At 39.6% G+C, this 23,225-nt stretch overlaps 1 protein-coding gene across 1 annotated transcript; it reads right to left on the bottom strand.

Moving 5' to 3' along the window:
* Positions 1-573: 573 nt before the first annotated feature.
* On the bottom strand, positions 574-23,211 carry PDIA3 (protein disulfide isomerase family A member 3). The gene is made up of 13 exons (XM_045540272.1): positions 22,824-23,211; positions 16,660-16,738; positions 15,225-15,342; positions 10,624-10,731; positions 9,353-9,482; positions 7,034-7,150; positions 6,548-6,673; positions 5,752-5,934; positions 4,390-4,498; positions 3,306-3,434; positions 2,674-2,753; positions 1,586-1,643; positions 574-1,341 (listed from the first exon to the last, which is right to left on the bottom strand). The coding sequence occupies exons 1-13, from the start codon at positions 22,988-22,990 to the stop codon at positions 1,225-1,227; spliced, it is 1,521 nt and encodes a 506-aa protein (XP_045396228.1). The 5' UTR covers positions 22,991-23,211; the 3' UTR covers positions 574-1,224.
* Positions 23,212-23,225: the final 14 nt, after the last annotated feature.

The following is a 23,225-nucleotide window of genomic DNA, read 5'->3' as shown; positions in this document are numbered from 1 at the left end:
CATCTTATGTTTGACAACTAGAGATTATAATAGGAAGAAAGTTCTTTTCTGAACGTAGGGGTTTGTAGGATCACCTACAATTAGGGCTCCTATCTGGAATCATCCAGTGACTGAAAACTATAACTGTACAGGATTTGGATTTACCTACAAAGGAGGAAATGGTTCAATTGATTTGAACAAAAGATCAATTCAGTCCTATCCTTTTTGCTCCTCACTGTTACAGAAGAAAGTAGATGCTTCACTCCCAAGCAGGAATGATACTGTCTTTCCCAGTTCTACTGGAGAGGGAGGTTAGTGGGCCACACCCTAGGCTTTGGGGGAAAGCTGTACCCAACAGTGCCAGCAATTCCTAAAACAACTTGGAGAGAACCCCAACCTGATGCCACACCAATGGCAGGGCATTTCTGGGCAGAGGACAGTCCTTGGGAGGTATAAACATCCAATAAGCTTAGCTAGGTGGCAAGGATAAACAGCAACCCATCCTTAGGGCATGGGCAGGGCCAGAAACAGCCTTCTAAGAAAGGCCCCTCACAAAGCTAGGGCCTGGGTAATAAACAGGCAACAAGATAAAGAGATGAGAAATTTGGAAAGTATATTGAGGTGATAACTATGGATCCAGTTGGTCAGTCTATAGCTGCAGTGACCAATACGCTAGCCACTATGTGGCTATTTGAATTAATGAAAATTAAAAATGTAGTTCTTAGCCACATTTCAGACCCAATTTGGCACGTTGTAGGTAGTATGGCTGTAGACTTTACTCACATTTCAGATGCTCAATAGATACAAGAATTGGACAGTACAGATTGTAGGACATTTCCATCACTGTAGAAAGTTCTACTGGATAGTGATAGTCTAGAGAACCTTTGGTCCTTTATCCCATGGAAAAAAGACAGTTTAAAGGGGGCTCATTTATTGTCACTGTTCCAAATGTACAAAAAAAATTAGAAAATAACCCCCCAACTCAATTCCCCCCACCCCCACCACATTTCCCCCAACACAAATAATTTTTCCCAAAACCACAAACATAAACTGGCTCTGGTATTTCCATAAACAGTGCAGCTAAGAAACAGTTTAGAGAAAAATTTAACAGGATTCAGATTACATCCATTTTGTCCTCTCAGCGCCGAGAGGTAATAATCCCATATGGGTCCCAGTCCTCCCCAATGGTTTTCCCATCTCTGGTGGAAGAGTCCTTTTTACAAAGTAGGATGTTTGGCTGCTGCTTTAGAGATCCTCCTGTGCCTTCTTCTTCTTCTTCTTGGGTTTTTCTTCTTGAATTATAGGTGGGTTTGTAGCTTCTCGCTGCAGGTAGCTAATAAAATCACTCAATTCACGGCCACCCTGAAAACAGAAAGATTACTCTGAAAATTGAACTTTTTAAAAAACCCTAATTTGTGCCCTCCTCCCCAACTGGAAGTCTTTTCAGTCTGTAAAAGCACATTAGCAACTACATATATTGACCATCAGAGCTAAAACAGTTTCTGGTTAAAGTAACCCAGTTAAAGAACTGGATATGTACAAGCATGTGTATGTGTGTGTTTATGTCTGTGTGTATACTTGTCGGGGGAAAGGACAATGCACTTACTTCATATTTCTTTGGATTTAACTTCTTGTTGGCTGGAGAGAAGTAGATGGTAGGAAAACTGGAGAAAGGTGGAAAAAAAAAAAAAGTTTACTAATTTCAGGTTCCAGAGTAACTCTTGACATATGCTTCCTGAATAACTGTTTCTGAGAATAACTTCTCTTCATGGTTTCCAATCTGACCAAATACTATTCTCCATCAGTGGCTAAATTACATCCTATCAAAACTCAAGAATATGGGCCAGGTGCAGTGGCTCACACTTGGTAATCCCAGCATTTTGGGAGGCTGAAGCAGGAGGATTGCTTGAGGTCAGGAGTTCAATACCAGCCTGAGCATGCTGGCGAGACCCTAGCTCTACAAAAAATAAAAAAATTAGCCTGGGCCGGGCGCGGTGGCTCATGCCTGTAATCCTAGCCCTCTGGGAGGCCAAGGCGGGTGGATCGCTCGAGGTCAGGAGTTCCAGACCAGCCTGAGCAAGACCCCGTCTCTACTAAAAATAGAAATAAAAATTATCTGGACAACTAAAAATATATATAGAAAAAATTAGCCAGGCGTGGTGGCGCATGCCTGTAGTCCCAGCTACTCGGGAGGTTGAGGCAGTAGGATCGCTTAAGCCCAGGAGTTTGAGGTTGCTGTGAGCTAGGCTGACACCACGGCACTCACTCTAGCCTGGGCAACAAAGTGAGACTCTGTCTCAAAAAAAAAAATTAGCCTGGTGTGGTGGCACACGTCTGTAGTCCCAGCTACTTGGGAGACTGGGGCAGGAGGATGGCTTGAGCCCAGCAGTTCAAGGTTACAGTGAGCTACAATGGTGCCTCTGCACTCCAACCTGGGCAACAGAATAAGACCCTGTCACAACACTCCCCACAACAAAACACTCAAGAATGAGAGCTCACAAAATTTCTTGCAGTCATGTGGGCTCACACTGCAGAACTCTAAGCCAAAAAGCAATCAGTGGTTCTGTTCTCAAGTGGAATATGACACCCTCCCCCACCAAAACCATGTCCAGTAAAGGAATGGTTTCCTGGTGGTTTACAAGCCTTTTTCATACCAATTGCCTAGATGCTTTTGTTGATTTCTAATCTACTTACCCTCTGACTTCATATGGAGAAGGCACATCATTGGCTGTGGCATCCATCTTGGCTATGACAATATTTGGGTCTTTGCTGAGCTATTAATAAAAGTTAGATCTTTAAATTTCAAGTTTTCCGTGACTGAGTGACAGACACTTAGTAAATTCAGGACTTAACACAATTTCATTCTTTATACACCTGGATAAATTATTGCTCAGATGGGAAGAGTAGCTTGCATTATAGTACCTAATGTTCTATAAGCTTCCCTTTTCTTTCTTGGCTCCTACATAGTAAGACTTTACATAGAGCCACCTTTAAATTTACCTGGCCTGAATAAGATATCATAAGAGCTAAGCCAAGTGTTTTAAAAAGAAGGAACATATGGATTCATAAACCATTGCCAAAATTCAGAAGTTTCTAGATCTTTTTAACTATAATCTAGATTGAGTCTGAGGAATGGAATGTTAAAGTGGGTATCTGATACACTGCACAGGTTAGAGACACTAGGGGGCAGTCAAAAGGAAGTGTCAGTAGTTGGAAAAAAAAATCACATAGGAACTAATTAGGTTAACCATTAGCCCGTGGTGAATATGTACATAAACTTTCCAGCCCTGTTCAAATTTTATCTTCAGAATAGGGTTCAGACTTACCTTCTCTCCCAGTTCTTTATACTTGGGCTCCAGATTCTTACAGTGACCACACCAAGGGGCATAAAATTCAATCAGCACATCTTTATTTTCATTATTCACTATTTCATCAAAATTCTCTGCTACCACTACCTGGAAAACACAGAAGATTCTCTGGTTGGTAAGGTGACAAAAAGAATAAATTCATAAGCTACATTTGTTTCTGGACCCAATCTCTCTCAAATTTGATGTGTTACCACTGAAATAAGTCATGGAAACCCAAATCACATTTACAGACTATATACTAAGTTCAAGAAGTTATAGGGCCGGGCGCGGTGGCTCACACCTGTAATCCCAGTCCTCTGGGAGGCCGAGGCGGGTGGATCGCTCGAGGTCAGGAGTTCAAGACCAGCGTGAGCGAGACCCCGTCTCTACTAAAAATAGAAATAAAAATTATCTGGACAACTAAAAATATATATAGAAAAAATTAGCCGGGCGTGGTGGCGCATGCCTGTAGTCCCAGCTACTCGGGAGGCTGAGGCAGTAGGATCGCTTAAGCCCAGGAGTTTGAGGTTGCTGTGAGCTAGGCTGATGCCACGGCACTCACTCTAGCCCAGGCAACAAAGTGAGACTCTGTCTCAAAAAAAAAAAAGAAGTTATAGGATGGATAAGTGCCACCTAACCTTTTCTTAAAATAATTTCAAGCCAGATGGGTGCAGTGGCACATGTCTGTAATCCCAATCACTCAGGAGGCTGAGGCAGGAGGACTGCTTGAGCCCAGAAGTTCAAAATCAGCCTGGGCTACATAGCAAGGACCCTGTCTCTAATGAAAAATTTCAGAGCAACAAAACTATTCTTATGGGTTAGCTTGTTCTATCCCAGACAGTAACATAGCCCTAATATAAATTCCATCAGAAAATTCTGTGAAGGTTTTGTTCTTCTGTTCCTACCAAGCATTATGAGCTCTGCCAATGCTTACTTTATGACTCATGGAGGTGAGGACAGAAAAAAAGATGGTGAACAAGGTCTTCATTTATATTCAGCATTTTTGGGATAAAGAAATGAGGAGGCAACTGCTTATAGCCTGGTGAGGCTATGAGCACCTCACCTTTACAGGTCCATCATTGCTCTCTGGGATAGGCTCAGATTTCAGGTATCTCTTCAGGTTGCCATCAAAGTAATCCTGCAGGAACCTCTCAAGAGCCTTGCCATCACGCCTACAATTGGAAAAACAAGGGTTAGACTTGTTAATTTACTCCTATGACTGCAAGGATTAAAAGCAATTTCTCTGAACAGCTTCTGCGTATTTTAGTTTCAATTTCAAGGGTAAAAAAAGGGCTCTTATCTCTCAATATGTAGTACTGATTGAATAAGAGACAAACCACCTCCTTCTATTTCTAGTGTGTTCTTTGTGAATTAGGAAGTTCAGAGAAGGAAGAAGCACTGGTCTTCTGGAGATTCACTTTTGTGTAAGAACCAGGTCTTATCTTGTCACCCTAGAGAATAAGTGTGTATTTACAGTGTCTTGTTTTACTGATTGGCTCACAAGGAAGATTTTCTCTTGTCTTAATCTCCCAAAGTCTCAAAAGGTGAAGGTAAAAATTGTATCTGGGGTCTTAAGACATTCTGTTGGGATGGGAGAGGGCTAGTTTGGTTTGATCTGAAATTACATCAATCTCAAAGAGGCTGTTCAATCTTCTCTATTACTATCTTTTTTTTAACGACTGAAAGAACAACTTTATTCGGTCAGCTCCAATACAATCCCATAGTCATCTAATCGATCACTGACCACAAAATGTTCCTTTCCCATTGCTAGTAACCCTCAGTTTACTATCTCATTAACGGAAACAATTTTGAGTGAAAAAATTTCCTCGAAATTAGAACATGAAAACATACAAACACCTATACATGCCCCATTAGCCTCAAGTGGTAACCTCATCTTGCCTCATGTTAAAATCTGATAAAATAGAACAAAAATAATTAAAAGTCACCAAGATGAAAAGTAAAGATTTTAAATTCTTAAACACTATTTCAAATGTAAAAAGGAAGTACTTGCCTTAAATTCTTTCATACATTGTTTAAAAACAACAATCAAGGGTGGGAAGACAAACAGGCAGTTAGTTTTCCATTAATGTGAAATCCTGACTTCACATGAACATATACAATATCCAGAAATGTGTTTTCCCCCTTTTCAATCTCAAAAAGCAGCAGCATGGATTCTATTACTACTTCTAATGGCACAATGGAATTGTAAGAATTATAAGCTGCCATCCTTTGGTTAATTTTCAGAATCATGATCCTTAAAGTGCCTATAATTAAGTCAATTGAGAAAAAAAGACAGTCATAGGTCTTGACTAGAAGAACTATCTTCATATTCCAAAATTATTGTTCTTTATAAATTCTCTGTATAAAAGGCTTTAATAATTTCCTTGCAGAATCAAATCCCAAACTCATGTTAACTAGAACTCACGAGAACTCCTCCTGCATGACAAACTTCTCTCCTTTAGCAGTTTTGATAGCAACAACAGGAATCTCTCCAGCAGTGCCTTCCAAGCCAAAATCAGAAAGTTCATGGCTAAAGGTCTTGCGGCTAGCTACAGCAAAGCTGAGTTTGTGTCCAGCATCCAGGAATTTCTTTGCCACCATCATTATTCTGTGGGAAATAAGAGGTATTTGTGCCAAGACTATACCTGGGTGGTAAAACACTTTTGAAACTAGGAGGCAAGTGGCTAGAAAGCAAAGACTAAGTTCTACCGTTCCTGAAGCCTTGTGGAATCAGTCTGAAGTCTGTTTTTGGGCACCGACATAGGATTATGGTATACTTCAATGTCTTATGAATTTCACTGCCAAATTTGTGATACCCAATCAAACAATCCATTCCCACTGAATCTTGCTATATTATATAACTGTAAAATCTATTGTAGGCATAATGACTGATCTGAAAAGAAAATTTATAAGGATAAAATGCACTGAGAGTCTAAATATGCACGTAGGTAGGCACAATGTTTTTTACATCAAATTTGTACCTTTTACTGGAAGGTTTGGAGACAATGTATCACAAAACAAAGAAATACTTATGAAAGCCATGCCCAAAAGATTTTTGAAAACAGTTTGTTATTTGAACTTACAGCTTCAAATGTGGTTTTGGGGAGCCAAAAGCTCCCATTCTTTTCTGCTCTTACATCACACATGGTAACAGGATAGTTAAAAGGTACTGTTTATAAATTAGGTAAATGTGTTTACAAAGGAAAAACAATTCTTATTACCTGTTTCTCCAGTAGTTGGAACCTTTAGCATTCTTTTCATAGTCTACATCATAGTAAGCAATTAGTAGGTCCTTGCCCTGTATCAAATCTTTATTGTCTTCTGTCATGTGAGGGCAGATACCAAAACTGAAATGAAATAATCCATTATCAACTTTGGTAGGGTCATAGTTATATTATGGAATTATACATACAAAGTAACTGATAGCACATAAGGAAAGAGATTTTCAACATTTAGGACAAAAATTGAGTAATGTAACTTACAGAGCCAAAATAGGAGTTCTAGGGCCCACACACTCCTGCTTTTATATAAACTTAAGCTATTGTTGTTATAATCCCTTAAGTTAGGCTTCAATATAAACTTAAACTATTATTGTTATAACCCCCAAATATGCTATTTAAACCAAAACATGGCTCTGCTTAGTAACAGAGGTAAACAAACTAAAATGAAGCAAAGAAATCCTAGACAAGGTATAAAAAGGTACTCACATGTTTTCCTGGATAAACTTTTTAATCTTGCCACTGGTCATTTTCTCTTCTGCATATGCCACAGTCTTGTCCTCAAACTTGTTAATGAGATGTGAAGGACGAAATAAGGTGATACCCCTTAAAAAAAAAAATCTTAGTAGCTAAATAGCAGAGGAACTGTTTCCCATTTTTATTTAAAGCTCTCACTACCTACTTTTGCTGCCACTTTTACTATCACCAGCTAAGCACAGTAAGGACTCTCTTCTGGGCTGGGCATGGTGGCTCATGCCTGTAATCCTAGCACTCTGGAAGGCCAAGCTGGGAGGATTGCTTGAGCTCAGGAGTTCACAGCCTGAGCAAGACCCCATCTCTACTAAAAATAGAAAAATTAGCTGGGCAACTAAAAATAGAAAAAATTAGCCAGGCATGGTGGTACACACCTATAGTCCCAGCTACTAGGGAGGCTGAAGCAGGAGGATCGCTTGAGCCCAGGAGTTTGAGATTGCGGTGAACTCGGCTCACACCATGACACTCTAGCCCGGGCAACAGAGCAAGACTCTGTCTCAAAAAAAAAAAAGGAAAAAGGACTCTTTTCTGGTACCATAGACTCAGCAACATGATCTTTTTGTCAAAACTAAGATGCTAACCACCTCTTGGGTGCAATAACTGGGTACAGGGGTTTAAGAAATCCTGGATTGGAAAGTTAAGAGATCTTGGTTCTAATCTTAGCTCCACCACTAATTTCAAAGACCTTGGACCATGGTATCAATTTAATCCAATTTATTCCCAACTCCCAATATGTACAATAAAATAGGGCTTGCTTTTATTGGCAGGTATCTTGCCCTATCATTCTTGAAAATTCACCTCTCTCACATAGTAAGAAAAGTACTTCATTACAGAAAACACTTTTAAGATTCCTTCTAGTTAAAAAATATTATAGGTAGATATACAATTATAGATAATACTTAGCTTAAGTTCATTAGAATTTCCTTTGTTGTAGAGTTCTCTAACCCTAAGATAGAGAAGCCAAGTAAAATCAAGTTTACAGAATTTTGTCTTCTTGGTACTTCTTTGCCTCTCACCTAAGCCAAGTTTTTCTGAATCCACTGAACACTTGAGGAGGCAAATTTCTTCTTTAATTTCCAGTCTTTTGTTCAGCTAAAACTGTACATCAGGTTTGGTTCTGAGTCACAGCTTTATATCTAGTACCAGCTTTCCCACAAAACATCACTATTCTAACAATATCTTGCCTCTAGCTTCTCCCTCATTCACTACTCCCCCGCCCCCTTGCCCCCTGCACTACACACACCCACACAAACTTCATCACTTGTTTTTGGCTACGTTTTAACATCTTTAAGTCCTTATATCCCCTTCTCATTCTTCCCACTATTAACCATTAACTAAATTTATGTTAATTAAAACACAGGCATTTTCACAGAACACAGGGATACTACATGGCAAACAAGAATCTAATACAAACATGTTGGGCAAGCAAAAATGTGAATAGGGATAAAATTCTTTTTTAAAAAGCACAGTTACCAATTTCAGAGCTGTTAGTCTCAAAAACAGAAATCAGGCAGTTCCCAATGTGATCTTTAATGATGATATGGCTGTGGTGTACACATGAAGGTCTTAAGACATCCTTCACATAAGGTCTTTTCAATAAGATTTCTGATTAGAGACTGGCAGACCAGTTTAGATGGCAAGTGTAAGCAGTAGCCACCATTAACAAATCGAAGGTTAACAGGTGATATGCTTCCTAATGAGCCACAAGTGGCTCCAAATCCATTTATATACCTTATGTCTCTCAATCTAGGGTAGCCTAATGGTCAAGCCTACCAACTCTGCAGCCAAACTTTCCAGGTTCAAATCCTAGTTCCGCTATTTACTAGCTGTGCAAAGCTAGGCAATTTTCTTAACTTGTTTGTGTGTTTTCTCCTCTATAAAATGGGGATAATAATATATCTCACTCCTGCTGCTCTATCTGGAATAATTTTAATCTCAACTGCCATAACCTCCCTCGAAAAAACTCATCTTTCAAGTCACCTTCTCTATAAAACTTTTTCTAACACTACTCTACACTCTAAAGGAAGAAAAAAAAATCATGCCCTCCTTTGTACTTCCAACACACCCTATAAATCCTTCTATCATAACAACATATATTCATTTATACACTGTCTCCTCCTACTAGATACCCCTCAAAGGTAGCAATAATTTCCAGCACTTAGCTTAATACGTTGCAAGCACTCAAAAAACCTTTTGGAAAAATTAGGCATAACAAAGTTCACACAATAGCACTTGGTCCAGAGATTTACAAGGGCATTCAACACAGTCACTTACTCTCCATTATCATCATACTCGTTCACCAGGGACTGAACATCGGTGTGTGCAAATCGGTAATTATCCCTCAAGTTGCTGGCTGCTTTTAAGAACTCAGAGTGAGCGTCACTGAATAAATCCTTGAAAAAACCTACATAGAAAATGTTAAACAAAAGAAGAAGCAATAAATGCTGATGGATATTCAAAACTCTAAAATTCTATTTTTCAAAGCCTTCATTCTATTACGGATTAGCAAAGTGAGATAGGTAGGAGGACTGGGTCTGCTTTACCATGACTATCTCGGATATTTGGCACAATATTTAGGATAAGGATTCTTCCTCTACCCCTTACAGAAATATTTGAGAGCCAAAGGAGAGTATTTGTTAGTGTTCAAGTCTTAGTTCTACTTTTATGTAATTGAATAAATTTGGGCAAATTGCTTAATTGCTTAGAGTTTCAAGGACTATTTCATATGTCAGAAGGCTTAAATTAAGACAATATGTCAAAATAAACTGTAAATCAGTCTTTTTATGTCTTACTTGTCTTTAGAACTACAAGTCTAGGAAAGTAATAGATGCCTGCGTGCAGTCAATTCCTTGTAAAATACATAGAAACATTAAGATCCAGATGATAAGAAGTGGTTTTTAGTCAAATTTAAACGATAAACCATCTGCTGCCAGAAAATCAGTTTTATTATAGGAATTAGGAGGTTAAGAGAAGCACAAACATAACTACATGATTAAATTTATTTTTAGTCAAGTTTATCATATACCACATTTAAAAAACAAAGAACACCTAACATACAGAAAGTGTATAATTGGCTCATTTTAAGGATAAAATGAAATACATACTGCAACACCTAAGAAAGCAAAGACTGCTGTAAAAATCCTAGCAATCTGACCTTAAATTTTAAATTACCCAATTACTGTGAAAATAGCAGACACAGAAGTTTATTATTTACTTGTATCCTCCTGCCTTAAGACCTTATTTTCAGTCATAACTGCCCTATGAGTTAAATATCAAAGGTTTAAAAAGTGTTAGAAAAAGCCAAAGATAATCCCATTCTAGTCCTTTAACGGAAATTAAATATTTACACCTATAAGAACATAAACCCGCTCCAATAAAATACCAAAATACCTTTTTTCCCAATTATGCTGACCTAATTTTATAGTTATCTTTTCAATTGCCCCAAGGTTTCCTAAATTGTTTTAACTTTGTGGTTTTCCGAGACATAGAGGGTTTTTGAAACCAAGTTGATGATATTATGGCATAATTAAATATTTGCTACTTACCCACCACAGAGGCATCTTTATCACCAATGAATTTCTTAAATTCTTCCTCAGTCCTGAGAGGAACTGAAGCTGGTCCTGCCTGCTTCTTCAGGTGGCTGACAATTCCATCTTAGAAGTCAAGATGAAAGTTATAGCAACACAATTACTTATTTATAATTTTTGAAAAGGTAACTATTCACATGATTCGAAATTCAAAAGGTACAAAAGGATACATCAAAGCTTTCTTCCTACTCTGTCCCTAGTTACCCAGTTTCTTCCTTGTGAGATTTCAGTTTCTTGTATATCGTTCTAGACATTTTATGCATAAACTGGCAATTACATATACATTATATTTTTCTTTTAACTTCAAAATGACAGCATTTACATATGCTGTTTTGTATTTTATTTTTGTCATTTACCACAGTTTAGAGGTAATTTTTATCAATATACATAAAGAGCTGTCTCAACCTTTAATTATAGTTGCATACCGTTTTATTATATGGATATACTATAATTTCATCAGCCACAATTGATGGACATTTGTTTCCAATATTACTGTTACAAATGATTCTGCAATAAACCTTGTATCAATGTCATTTTGCACATGACAGAGTGTATCTATAGGCTAAATTCCTAGAAGTGGATTCATGGGGTCAGAGGGTATATACACTCATAATCGTTAAACTGCCCTCCAAAGAGATTTAACTATTATTTTTACATCTTTCTCTCTCCACTATCAAGTAAATTCCAAATGGTAGGGATTTTTTGTTTTGCTCACTGATAGATGCCTAGCTCTAATAGTGCCTACCACATAGAAAGTTCAATAAACATCCATCTTGCAAATAAGTTAAATCAATAGACAAACTCCTATTCTCAAGCAGCACAAAGAGTTACCTTTAGCCTTACATTTTTAAAGCAAAAAATGCAATCACTTGGCTAGTTTGTGTATATCTCTCTCCCTCTCCCTCTCTGTCAAATCACATCATTTGTAGGATCTAGCCAAAACCATACTTTCCTACTGAGGTACAATGAGCTAGTTAAGTAAAAAAAAGTTTAAATGGGGCCAGGCCATGGTGGCTTACGCCTGTAATCCCAGCACTTTGAGAGGCCCAGGTGGGAGGATCGCTTGAGGCCAGAAGTTCAAGACCAATCTGGACAACACAGCAAGATCTCATCTCTACAAAAACAAAAAATTAGCTAGGTTTGGTGGCACATGCCTATAGTCCCAGCTACTCAGGAGGCTGAGGCAGGAGGATCACTTGAGCCCAGGAATTTGAGGTTACAGTGCGCTATGATCAGATCACTGTACTCCAGCCTAGGCAACAGAGTGAGACCCTGTCTCTAAAAAATAAAAGTAATTAAATTAAAAATTTAAGAAGTTTTAAAAAGTTTAAATAACCACATATAAAAAATCTTTTTATCCCTTAAGCCTAGTTGACAGATGGTTGTTCCATTTTGTCCTAGGGTTTACTGACACCATTCACGGGCTCAAAATGCTTACAGGCCAGAGGCAGTACTACTCTTCCATGATATTCTACCTCTTCCACCCTTTTCTTTTCCTATGCACTGTAATGATTTGCTAACTAAGAGAGTACAGTTCCAGCTCTTTCAACATGATTAAGCCTATTTTGCATGTCTGAGGTAATTTTTTTCTTCTTCTATTTATGGATTTTTTTCTTTTCTTTATTTTTTTGAGATAGGGTCTTGCTCTGTTGCCCAAGGTAGACTGCAGTGGCCTTATCATAGCTCACTGCAACCTCAAACACCTGGGCTCAAGCAATCCTCCTGCCTCAGCCTTTCTAGTAGCTGCAACTATGAGCACATGCCATCATGGTTGGCTAAATTTTCTTTTCTTTTCTTTTTGTAGAGGTGAGGTCTTGTTATGTTGCCAAGGCTGGTCTCCAACTCCTGATTCAAGCAATCCTTCTACCTTGGCCTCCCAAAGTGCTGGGATTACAGGTGTGAGCCACTGTCCCAATCTTTTTTCTTTTAAATATTCTCCTCAACTGTTCCCAGAGGAGGGGTTTTATCAATACATTAGTTGAAACTGGATATGAATTGTTTAGTCTTCAAGGTGATTGCTATTACTGTATCATAATATAAATGATAAAGAACATTAACTCAGGACTATGATGAAAAGTGATTTTTCTTTCTGTGCTCATTAGAAATAACAAACTTTGAGTGTTGGCTAAATGGCCTCACTTGGGCCAAAATACTTATTCATGCATTCAACAAAAAGTTATTGAATATCTACTGTATGTGGAGAGTCGGTGCTGGTGATAGAGCAATAAATAAACTAAACAAGGTCTTTGTTCTTTGGGAGCTTACAATGTAGCAAATCTACAAATAAATAATATAAAAAATCAGATCATAGCCAGTGCTAAGCAGAGGATTTTTTTTTTTTGAGACAGGGTCTCACTCTGTCACCTAGGCTAGAGTACAGTGGCATCATCACAGCTCACTGCAACCTAAACTCCTGGGCTGATCCTCCTGCCTCAGCCTCCTAAGCAGCTGGGGCTACAGGTACACACCATCGCACCCAGCTATATGCAGAGAATTAAGAGGACGATGTGATAATAAAATGACTGGGTGGCTACCTTAGATTTAGTGGCCTGGGAAGGACTCTCTGAGGTGAAATTTAAGCCACGATCTGGATGACACAAAGGAGCAAGTCCTGCAAACAAAGATCATTTAGGCTGTGAATACAGCCAGGGGAAAAGGCCTAAGGTCAAACAGTCTTGAGATGGCATTAGAGTTAGGCAGGGGTTATGACATGCAGAGCTGTGTATGAGTAACAACATACATACTGAAAAAAAATTCCACATCTCCTAAAATCCCCAAATTCGATTCTTTCCTCTTGGCTTTCCATCATTAAAAGGTAAAAAATATGCCTGATTATTTGATAGGCCCAAGATACAAATGTCTTTGATCCTTTGAGAATATTTTTTCCTCATCAGTTATGGGCCCTGCAGGATCCAGGCCACATTTACCTCTCAAACTTTACCTCATACTTGCTAATAATATTCTAGCCATTTGGTCTTTTCATTCCTTGAACACACCAAGCTCAGTTACACATTAAGGACTTTTTGCCACCCAATTTCCCTCTGCCCAGACAGCTCTGGCCAAGATCGTCTCATGGCTGGCTCTTCCCTATCTTTCAGGTGTTTGCTCAAAGGTTACTTCCTTGACCATCATGATTACGTGGTTCTCACACCCTCAATCAGTGTTACATCATCTGCTTTATTGTCTTCCTTTAACACTCTTATCATAACTGAATTTATCTTATCCATATATATTTTTGACTATTTAATTGTTAAAATATACATATCTCAACTCTGTATAAGCATATAGTTCTGTATACTGTTGTACAACCTATCCCCCAAACTGTTTTCATCTTGCAAAACTGAAACTCTACCCATAAAACAACTCCCCATTTCCCCTGCTCCCAGGCCCCAGCCTTCTGTCTCTACAAATTTAACCATTCTTGCTACCTCAGGTAAATGGAATCATACAGTATTTGCTTTTTGTGATTGGCTTATTTCACTTAACATGATGTCTTTAAGGTTCATCCATGTTGTAGCCATGTGCCAGAATTTCCTTCCTTAAGGCTGAATAATACTTCATTGTATGTATGTAGCACATTTTGTTTACCATTCATCCACTGATGGACATCTGGCTCACTTCTACCTTTTGGCTACATGAATAATGCCACTATGAATGTAGGTGTATGACTATTTTAAGTATACAATATGTCCTCAGTGTTGCTGATAGATTCTTGGAAACTGCAACTTGACCTTAAATGGAAAGGATGTGTAACAATCTTGTCAACATTTGAAGGAAGGACATGATTCGAAGACCTGCTGTACTTTGGTTTCACTTAAAGTTGCAGTTTCCAAGAACCTATCGACAACGTTAAACAAGGACTTATTGTATACCCAGAAGTGGTATTGCTGGGTCATATGGTAATTCTATTTTTAATTTTTTTGAGGAATCACTATAATGATTTTCATTGCAGCTGCACCATTTTACACTCCAAACAATAGTACACACAAAGGTTCCATCCAATCTCCACATCCTTCCCAACACTTATTATTTTCTGTTTTTTTATAGTAGTATTCCTAATGTGTGTAAGGTGGTTACACATACACACACACACAGACACACACACAGACACACACACACACACACACGAAGGATCTCACTATGTTGCCTGGGCTGGCCTTGAACTCCTCATCTCAAGGGATCCTCCTGCCACAGCCTCCTGAGTATCTGGGACTACAGGTTTGTGCCACCGTACCTGGCACACATGTATTTTTAAAACTTGTTTGTTGCTTTCTTTCTCTTGTCCCCCAGAATGTAAGCTCCACAACAGTAGGGACCTTGTCTATTTTATCAATAAATGCCAAGCACCTAGTATATCTAGACTATCCAGCACAGAGTAGGAACTCAATAAATATTTGTCAAATGAAAAAATGCCTACCTGACCTTGTAACTCAAGTTCAAGTATTTTCTACATTACTCATGTAATCTGTTCATTTAGAGAGGTCCCTTGTTAACCGCACCAACTAATCTCTTAGATGAGGAATATTTAAGACTGAAAAGTATAAATCCAGGATCCTTACCAGCAGTCCTAGGCCCATCATAAGCACCTGCTTCTTCACCATCTCTAAATATCTTCAGGGTTGGATATCCACTGACTCCATACTTATTACAAGTGTTTGTGTTGGCAGTACAATCAACCTAAAGATTGAAACAAAAACTACTTTGTTATTCAAATATCTGCCGCAGGTTCTTCCTACATTCCCAAAATATTAGGATTGGTCAAATCATGAGAGGATCAAGCAATTGGCATACTTGCTACAGAACATTAGATCTTAAGGGCAAACTGGTGCTTGCCTAACTACAGCAGAACTGCCAAAGGCATTCTGTAAATTGAGATTCCCAGGCCTCATACAAAATACAAAAGTTACTATTTAAATTCTGCCCTTGGAGTCTCTATTATCTAAAGTAGTGGTCTCTACCTTTTTTCTGCCTTGGAACATGTGAGGGATAAATCACTTTAATTATTAACAGTGGCTTACTTTGATAACAACTATCATCAAGGGGATATATGGATGGGTATACATAGCCTCTTGGATGGGTGTACATATCCTCTTAGGTGGGGTGGGGTATAATTTGATTTTGCAAATCATCTAGAGTTATTAGCAAAGGTACCATTATTTGTACATGGTCCCTGAGCTAGTTTGAATCCAGACTAACCCACAGCATAACTGATCTAGTGAAACCTGTCAGGAAGAGGGAAAACAATTTCCGTCTATTTAGCCATGTACTCCAAACCAAGCACTTTGCATACATTAACTCATTTAATCTTTACAAGAATCTGAGGTATGATCTTTATGCTCTAAGATGGGTAAACTGAGGTCCAGAAAATTTATGTGTCTATAATCACACAGGCTACAGTCATAAGAGGCAAAAATTAAATCATGATCGAACTTTTTGTTTCCAATGGCAAGCTGTCTGACATAAGGATTAAAAGTAGTTTCCAAAAATAGCCTTATATATGTATGAACTATTTATCTGACTAGACTTTTAGACTAGATCTGGAATTTACTATACAGAATGATGGCAATATTCTGGAAGCATTACTTTAATTGTAAAAACAAATATCAAGTTTGCAGCTGACCAGTTTGATTACATACTTGTCAACATCCTCATATCATTTTCCTATTCCCATTATTGTGATTATCATATGGCAGTTTAAGGAACTGATTTACTCAATGATAATTTTCCTCTAACCTTTACAACTGTACTTTTACTTTCCATATTTGCCTCTTAATTCTTATTTACCATATATTTTACTTCTTATGCCAGTAATTTCCTTAGTCTATTTTTAATCTTTTGAAACTATAATTAATACAACAGTCAGTTGTATATTTTCTCAGAAACTAGTATTCACTCTTCTTAGCACTGGAACAGTAGAGAAAATGAATGTTAATTTTATAAGCTACACCTAAAAATACCTCATTTCCTTTAAATGAAGAATCCACCTGCATTTACCTTTGCTAATGGGACTATTCCTTTTAATCTGGTAGCTGCAGCTTCATACTCAGGGGCAAGCCTCTTGCAGTGTCCACACCTGTATGTATATATATAAAAACCAAATTTTCAGTTTAATCCTACAAACTTCTTAATTTTGTCTCACAAGGAAGACTTTCTAATATATTATATGTATATATAATACTACTACTTTTGAGCTAGCAGATGATTGCAAAAGCAAAAATATCACCTGAATAACATCCATTATTGCTGAGGTAAACCAGAGTTTTCAGAAAGTAAAGGTCTTATCTCAAGCCGAAGGTTGACTCTACAGCTCTAGCTCAGCCCAGAGCAGCATCTAGTGTCTTAATAAGAAGTCCTGAAAGTTGTAGTGAGTAGACTTCATATTAAAGAGGGAAAGGGTTCGTGCCCTTTTGACTAATTAGGCTAAATGAAGAACAAGATATCAATAATCCCATTTCTGGTAGAGTTCTCCCAAAGGAAGGTACTTTTCCAGCACTGTGGTTCTTAAAATATATAGTGACTGAAATTTTGTAATGTCCCAAGTATGCTATTAACTCTTTAAGAATCAACATCGAGGCCGGGCACGGTGGCTCATGCCTATAATCCTAGCACTCTGGGAGGCCAAGGTGGGAGGATCGCTCAAGGCCAGGAGTTCGAGACCAGCCTGAGAAAGAGCAAGACCTGTCTCTACTAAAAACAGAAAGAAATTATCTGGCCAACTAAAAATATATACAGAAAAAATTAGCCAGGCGTGGTGGCTCATACCTGTAGCCCCAACTACTCGGGAGGCTGAGGCAGGAGGATCGCTTGAGCCCAGGAGTTTGAGTTTGCTGTGAGCTAGGCTGATGCCACGGCACTCTAGCCTGGGCAACAGAGTGAGACTCTGTCTCAAAAAAAAAAAAAGGATCAACATCGAGTTGTGATCAAGCACATCAAGTGCTTTTTCTCCATTTCTTCAATATGAGTCTCTATGACTAAAAACCCAGTTTGAGGGATTAGTGTAAGGAGGCAGTCATTTGATATAAATAAGTACTTCCCAACTCATTAGAGGCTTTTTCGTTCTCAATTATTATTTTTTTTTTTTTGAGACAGAGTCTCACTTTGTTGCCCAGGCTAGAGTGCCGTGGCATCAGCCTAGCTCACAGCAACCTCAAACTCCTGGGCTCAAGAGATCCTCCTGCCTCAGCCTCCCGAGTAGCTAGGGCTACAGGCACAAGCCACCACGCCCGGCTAATTTTTTGTTTCTATTTTAGTTGCCAGGCTTATTTTTTTCTATTTTTAGTAGAGATAGGTCTCGCTCTTTCTTAGGCTGGTATCAAACTCCTGAGCTCAAGCGATCCTCCCGTCCCGGCCTCCCAGAGTGCTAGGATTACAGGCGTGAGCCACTATGCCCAGCCATCAACTGAGTTTTAACACAGCATTAGAATGACATATTTAAGATGGTAAGCCTGATTTTTACAGCTACACAGTTCAACTGGCCATGAAAACTGATGAAAACATGTAAACTAGAATACTTTTCCCTGAGGGCCAACAGAAGCACCTGCTCCTCTACCCAGAAAGTCCTAACAGTCTCACAGGTACATTGTATATACAATGTGGGGGGAGGGGGACACGAAATATATTCTTCCTTATCAGTGTACAGCTACCACCAGCTGTACATCATCTCTTCAAAAGCCAATGGTTGCAGAGGGATCACTTTGAGAAAGTGAGTAGTTCTGTAACCACCCAACAGACAGCAAAAACAGAAAGAAATAAAAAAGAAACATTTCACAGCCAACAGCCTCAATTTATTAAATGATGGATGGATAAGTAACATGGAAATATTTTACCCCTAAAACTTGTTTAAAACAAAGGACTTATATTATTAGAAAGCTTAATGAAGGAACAGTGATATTGAAAAAAAGACTACAATACTACATGTTGCAAGGTCACATACCTATTTACTATAAATATAAAAGAACCAAATGATAAACACTAAATTCAGAATGAGGGAGGACAGTCTGGGCACACTGTTACATGTCCACAATCTCATCACTTTGGGAGGCGGAGGCGGGAGAATTGCTTGAGGCCAGGAGTGACGCTGCCACTGTACTCTAGCCTGGGCCACAGAGCAAGACTTTGTCTCAAAACAAAACAAACAAACAAAAAAAAAATTGGGGAGTGAATAAGATACCCAAGAGGTACAAAGGGGTTTCAACCGTGCTGGCTTTGTTTTTGACTGAGTGGTGAATAAATGGCATTCCTTATACTGTATTTCACACATGCATATTTTTCTGAAATTGAGATGTATCTTGTAATCATAGTTTCAATGGTGGCATTTTTTTCTTAGTGAGACATAAAATAATAGTTCCTCAGCCTAAGCAACATAGTGAGACCGTGCCTCTACAAAAAATAGAAAAATTAGCTAGCTATGGTAGTGCACATCTGTAGTCCTAGCTACTTGGGAGGCTGAGACAGGAGGATCCCTTGAGCCCAGCTGCTTGAGGTTGCATTGAGCTATGATGCTGCCACTGCACTCCAGCCTGGGCAACAGAGCGAGACCTCATCTAAAAACAAACAAACAAAAACCCACAAAAAAAAAAAAAAAAGAAAAGAAAAGAAAAAAGGCTCCTATTGGAAACAAGGTATTATTCGCTGTATCTTCTGTATTCCTTTAATTTTGCATAAAAATTTAAACATTGACATAGGTATACCTGGGTTGCAACCAAAATATGCAAATTACAATTGATTTAATATAATAAAATAACCAATTTATCTGAGAAATAAATTTATCTGGGGTACACAATAAGGGTTATTTTATTTATTTTTTTAGACAGAGTCTTGCTCTGTCACCTGGGCTAGAGTGCAGTGGTGTCATCATAGCTCACTGCAATCTCAAACTCAAGCAATCCTCCTGCCTCAGCCTCCCTAGTAGCTGGGACTATATAGGTGCCTGCCACCACATCCAGCCAATTTTTTCGATTTTTTGTAGAGACAGGGGTCTTACTCTTGCGAGACTCCTGACCTCTAGCAATCCTCCCGCCTCGGCCTCCCAAAGTGCTACGATTACAGGTGTGAGCCATCATGCCCAGACCATAATAAGGATTTATTTTATTTTTTGAGACAAGGTCTCATTATGTTGCCCAACATGGTTTCAAACTCCTGGTCAAGGTGGAAGCAAAACAGATTTATGAGTCAATAGTTTCACCTCAACTATCTTCAAACATTTGAAGAGAAAAAAACTGTATGAAATAGTTATTAAGTAAGGCCAGTGTGTGTCAACTATAAGTGCATAAAAAATATCCACAGGGAATTAAAACAAAACAGTATGCATGGCTTATTGAATGAAAATCTCCAGGAATCTGGGAAGGAATCAGGTGTGTTAGTAAGCTGCAAGGCTGGGACTGAAAACCATTGCCCTAAACTTTGGCAATATCCCCCCCCTTTTTTTTGAGACAGAATCTCACTCTGTCACCCTGGCTAGAGCGCAGTGGCATCATTATAGCTCACTGCAACCTCAAACTGCTGGGCTCAAGCGATCCTACTGCCTTAGCCTCCTGAGTAGCTGGGACTGCAGGCTTGTGTCTATTTCTTGTAGAAGAATAGACAGGGTCGCGCTCTTGCTCAAGCTGGTCTCAAACTCCTGGCCTCAAGTGATCCTCCTGCCTTAGCCTTCCAAAGTGCTAGGATTATAGGCATGAGCAACCACACCCAGCCGGCAATATCTTTAAGCTCATCACATGCACAGAGAGTTCCAATGAGGCTGGAGACTGCCTCTTTAAACACAGCAGGAATGGAACTCGGGTGGGGTTTAAGGGAAATAAGGATTAGTTATACAGATTCATCAAGATCAACCATTACTTATTTCACCCACTCCTAGAAAACATTAAAACATAAACAGTCCCATCTACCCTCAGTGATGGCACCTAGCAGTTAATGACTTTCAATATATATTCACCCCAAAATCATTACCTCATATGCCTGTCATGGGCCAAATGCTTCTTTAGCCTCTGATAGAAAAATTGATACAGTCCTTTCCCCATAGGAGCACCAGTCTGGCAGGGTGACAGATAGTATTATTGGGTACCAATACAGAGGAAGGATCAACCAGTTAGTTGTCCAGGGAAGGAAAAAGTTAGCTTTTGAGCTAAATCTTTATGCTGAAAAGATCAATTGGAGGGTAGAGGGGGATTTCAAGTAAAGGAAACGCACATATATCATTATTTAGTACCACTGTCCTAGAGGGTAGCACACACATCTACAACGTAAGTCAATGTTGAGGACTTATAATTAACACTAATCAATAAATTTTCAGAAACTATCAAATATTTAAATAGTGCTATTTATTTCCCCAGAGAAATTCAGATACTCTCTTCCTATACAGATGATTAGTTCCATAATGGAAATATTAGTCTACAAGATCAACTGCAAAGAAAGCTTTCAGTTTCATTTGTAAAATGAAAGTGGAAAAAAACCTGAAACGAGAAAAAGAACTTGCTCAAAATAGGGCCATTTTTCCCTTAATGAATGATCTGTGGGGTAACAAAGAAAAAAGAAAAGAAAAGCAGCAAAATAGGGCCATTTTAGTCTTTAACAAAGATTCTTTAACTGTTCCCATCTACCTTTTGAGATAGTATTCCTGATCTTTAAAAAGATATATAGCAGTCAGAAAAAATTTCCAGCTTAAGTGTTAATAATAAAAATACTATAGTTAATTGTGAAGAAATAAAGACACTATCAACAGACTTCCTTGACTCAGAATTGCTCACACAGGAAACTGATCTTTCTTGCCGGCATTGTGGATGACCTTCTCTTTTAAACCAATTAAAAGTAGACACCACAGCAGAGATCCGCCCAATTCTTGGGACAGTTTAGTGCATGATGGGATTCGTAGTTTTAGGGAAGCACGTGCAACACTTTAAAGTATGAAAGAATGCCTTCAATTGAAACAAAAAATTCAGCTTTAAACTAACAGTCTAATGGCCCACAATTCTCCAGCAATTCCTACTTTAAATTGCACATCCTTCTGATTCAGATGGTCTTCACTACAACACTTTTAGAGTAACCCTCAACAGGTCAGCTGAGCCTGAAGAGTGAAGACCTGAGTTTGAAGCAAGTAAAAGTTACACACTAACTTTTTTTTTTTACTGATACTTTTTAACTAAGGGTCATTGTGCCAGGAGAGGGACAATTAAGTACTGTAATTAGCATGGGTATATTGAGCTACCCAAGGTTAAGATAATCAGTTTTCTATGGTTATGATTTGGAGGTTTAGAGAAAGAAAAAACAAAAAAAAAAAAAACAGGTTGACTGGGGCAGAAATCCTATTTGCTCTCCCTTTCCCCCAAGACAGTTTTTTATTTCAAGTTAGTTCTATCCTAAGGAATTTACCCCCTTGTTCAATTAAGCCACCCTTAAATGGACTATTTCTCCAACACTGGTTACTTTCTCATTGTGGAGTCTTTGTAATTTTTTTCAGAAATCCTAATTAAAACTGAAAACTGACAATTTGGACAGATTCTAATGGAATTATTCTTGTTCACCTACTCTTTCATTTTGACAGGTCTTCTGCCGGTACCGAGAAATAAGTGATCTGCTTAATGCAGAAATTGCACGCCATGCGATGGACAAATAATTGCCTGCCTCAAAAAAGCACTTAGGACCATTCTGCAGCCACTGAGTGACCTTGGCTAGAAAGCAATGGCTGTGGGGCAAGAAGACAGGAAATAAATACCCTGGGGATCCAAGATTTCTGCACTTGGTGAAACGTTCGCTTCCACTCTAAGACTTTGGGGATGCCTGGCCTGTAGACTGGAGAACATTTATGCTGACTAACCCAGAAACTGTAAAGATACATATCGAAGGGGGAGGGGGTGAAGGGGGTGGTTAAACCCTCTGCAAATAGGAAGTGCCGCAGGAGCACCGAGGTTAAGGATGTGGCCCTGCGTAAGAGGACCCTTCGCGTTTTCCTTCTCGGATGTCGCTCCCAGCCGATCAGCACTGACTTCTCCGCTCTCGGCGAGGCACCTCCGGCTTCCCGGGGGAGGGAAATGTGCCGGCGGCAGCCGGGGCCCGCAGGAATGGTGGAGAGCGCCGGTGCTGCGTAGGCCCAACCGTTCCCCGCGCCCTCGCCCCCGGCCCAGCCTGGTCCTCCCTCCCTCTTCCCGGCAGAGTGGCCTCACCAGGGGGCAAAGAACTCGACGAGCATGAGGCCCGCAGAACCCGTGTCGGAGACGCGACTCTCGAAGTTGTCGTCCGTGAGTTCCAGCACGTCCGAGGCATCTGCGAGGCGGGCCGCAGCGAGAAGCAGCGCCACGCCCGGGAACAGCGCTAGGCGGCGGAGGCGCATGGCGGCGAAGTGAGGCGGGGGCGGCCGGGAGGGTCGGGGTTCGGCGGGGACTGCGGAAGTAGGGACGGCAACCACGCACCCGCCGCCCGCGCTCGCGCGTCTGGCCCAGGCGGACCTGCAGCCGCAGGTCCCAACCCCCCGAGCCGGCTCGGCTGCTGTGTGGCAGCCGCCGATTGGCTGCTCGGCGCCTGCGTCGCGCAGGCGGGACCAGCTGGTAACTGCCGGGTGGCCGGAG

The sequence above is a fragment of the Lemur catta genome, chromosome 1 (assembly GCF_020740605.2).
Source record: "Lemur catta isolate mLemCat1 chromosome 1, mLemCat1.pri, whole genome shotgun sequence".
Lineage (NCBI taxonomy): Eukaryota > Metazoa > Chordata > Mammalia > Primates > Lemuridae > Lemur > Lemur catta.
Note: the sequence above shows the minus strand (reverse complement) of the source record. Positions and strands in the feature narration are given on the sequence as shown.

Excerpts from the sequence above, each read along its gene's own strand:
- PDIA3 (XM_045540272.1), bottom strand. The coding sequence starts at position 22,990 with ATGCGCCTCCGCCGCCTAGCGCTGTTCCCGGGCGTGGCGCTGCTTCTC. Across the intron at positions 3,435-4,389 it reads GCAATGATGGACCTGTAAAG|GTAGTGGTAGCAGAGAATTT; the intron begins GTGAGGTGCTCA and ends TGTGTTTTCCAG. Across the intron at positions 2,754-3,305 it reads ATAAAGAACTGGGAGAGAAG|CTCAGCAAAGACCCAAATAT; the intron begins GTAAGTCTGAAC and ends TTTTATTAATAG.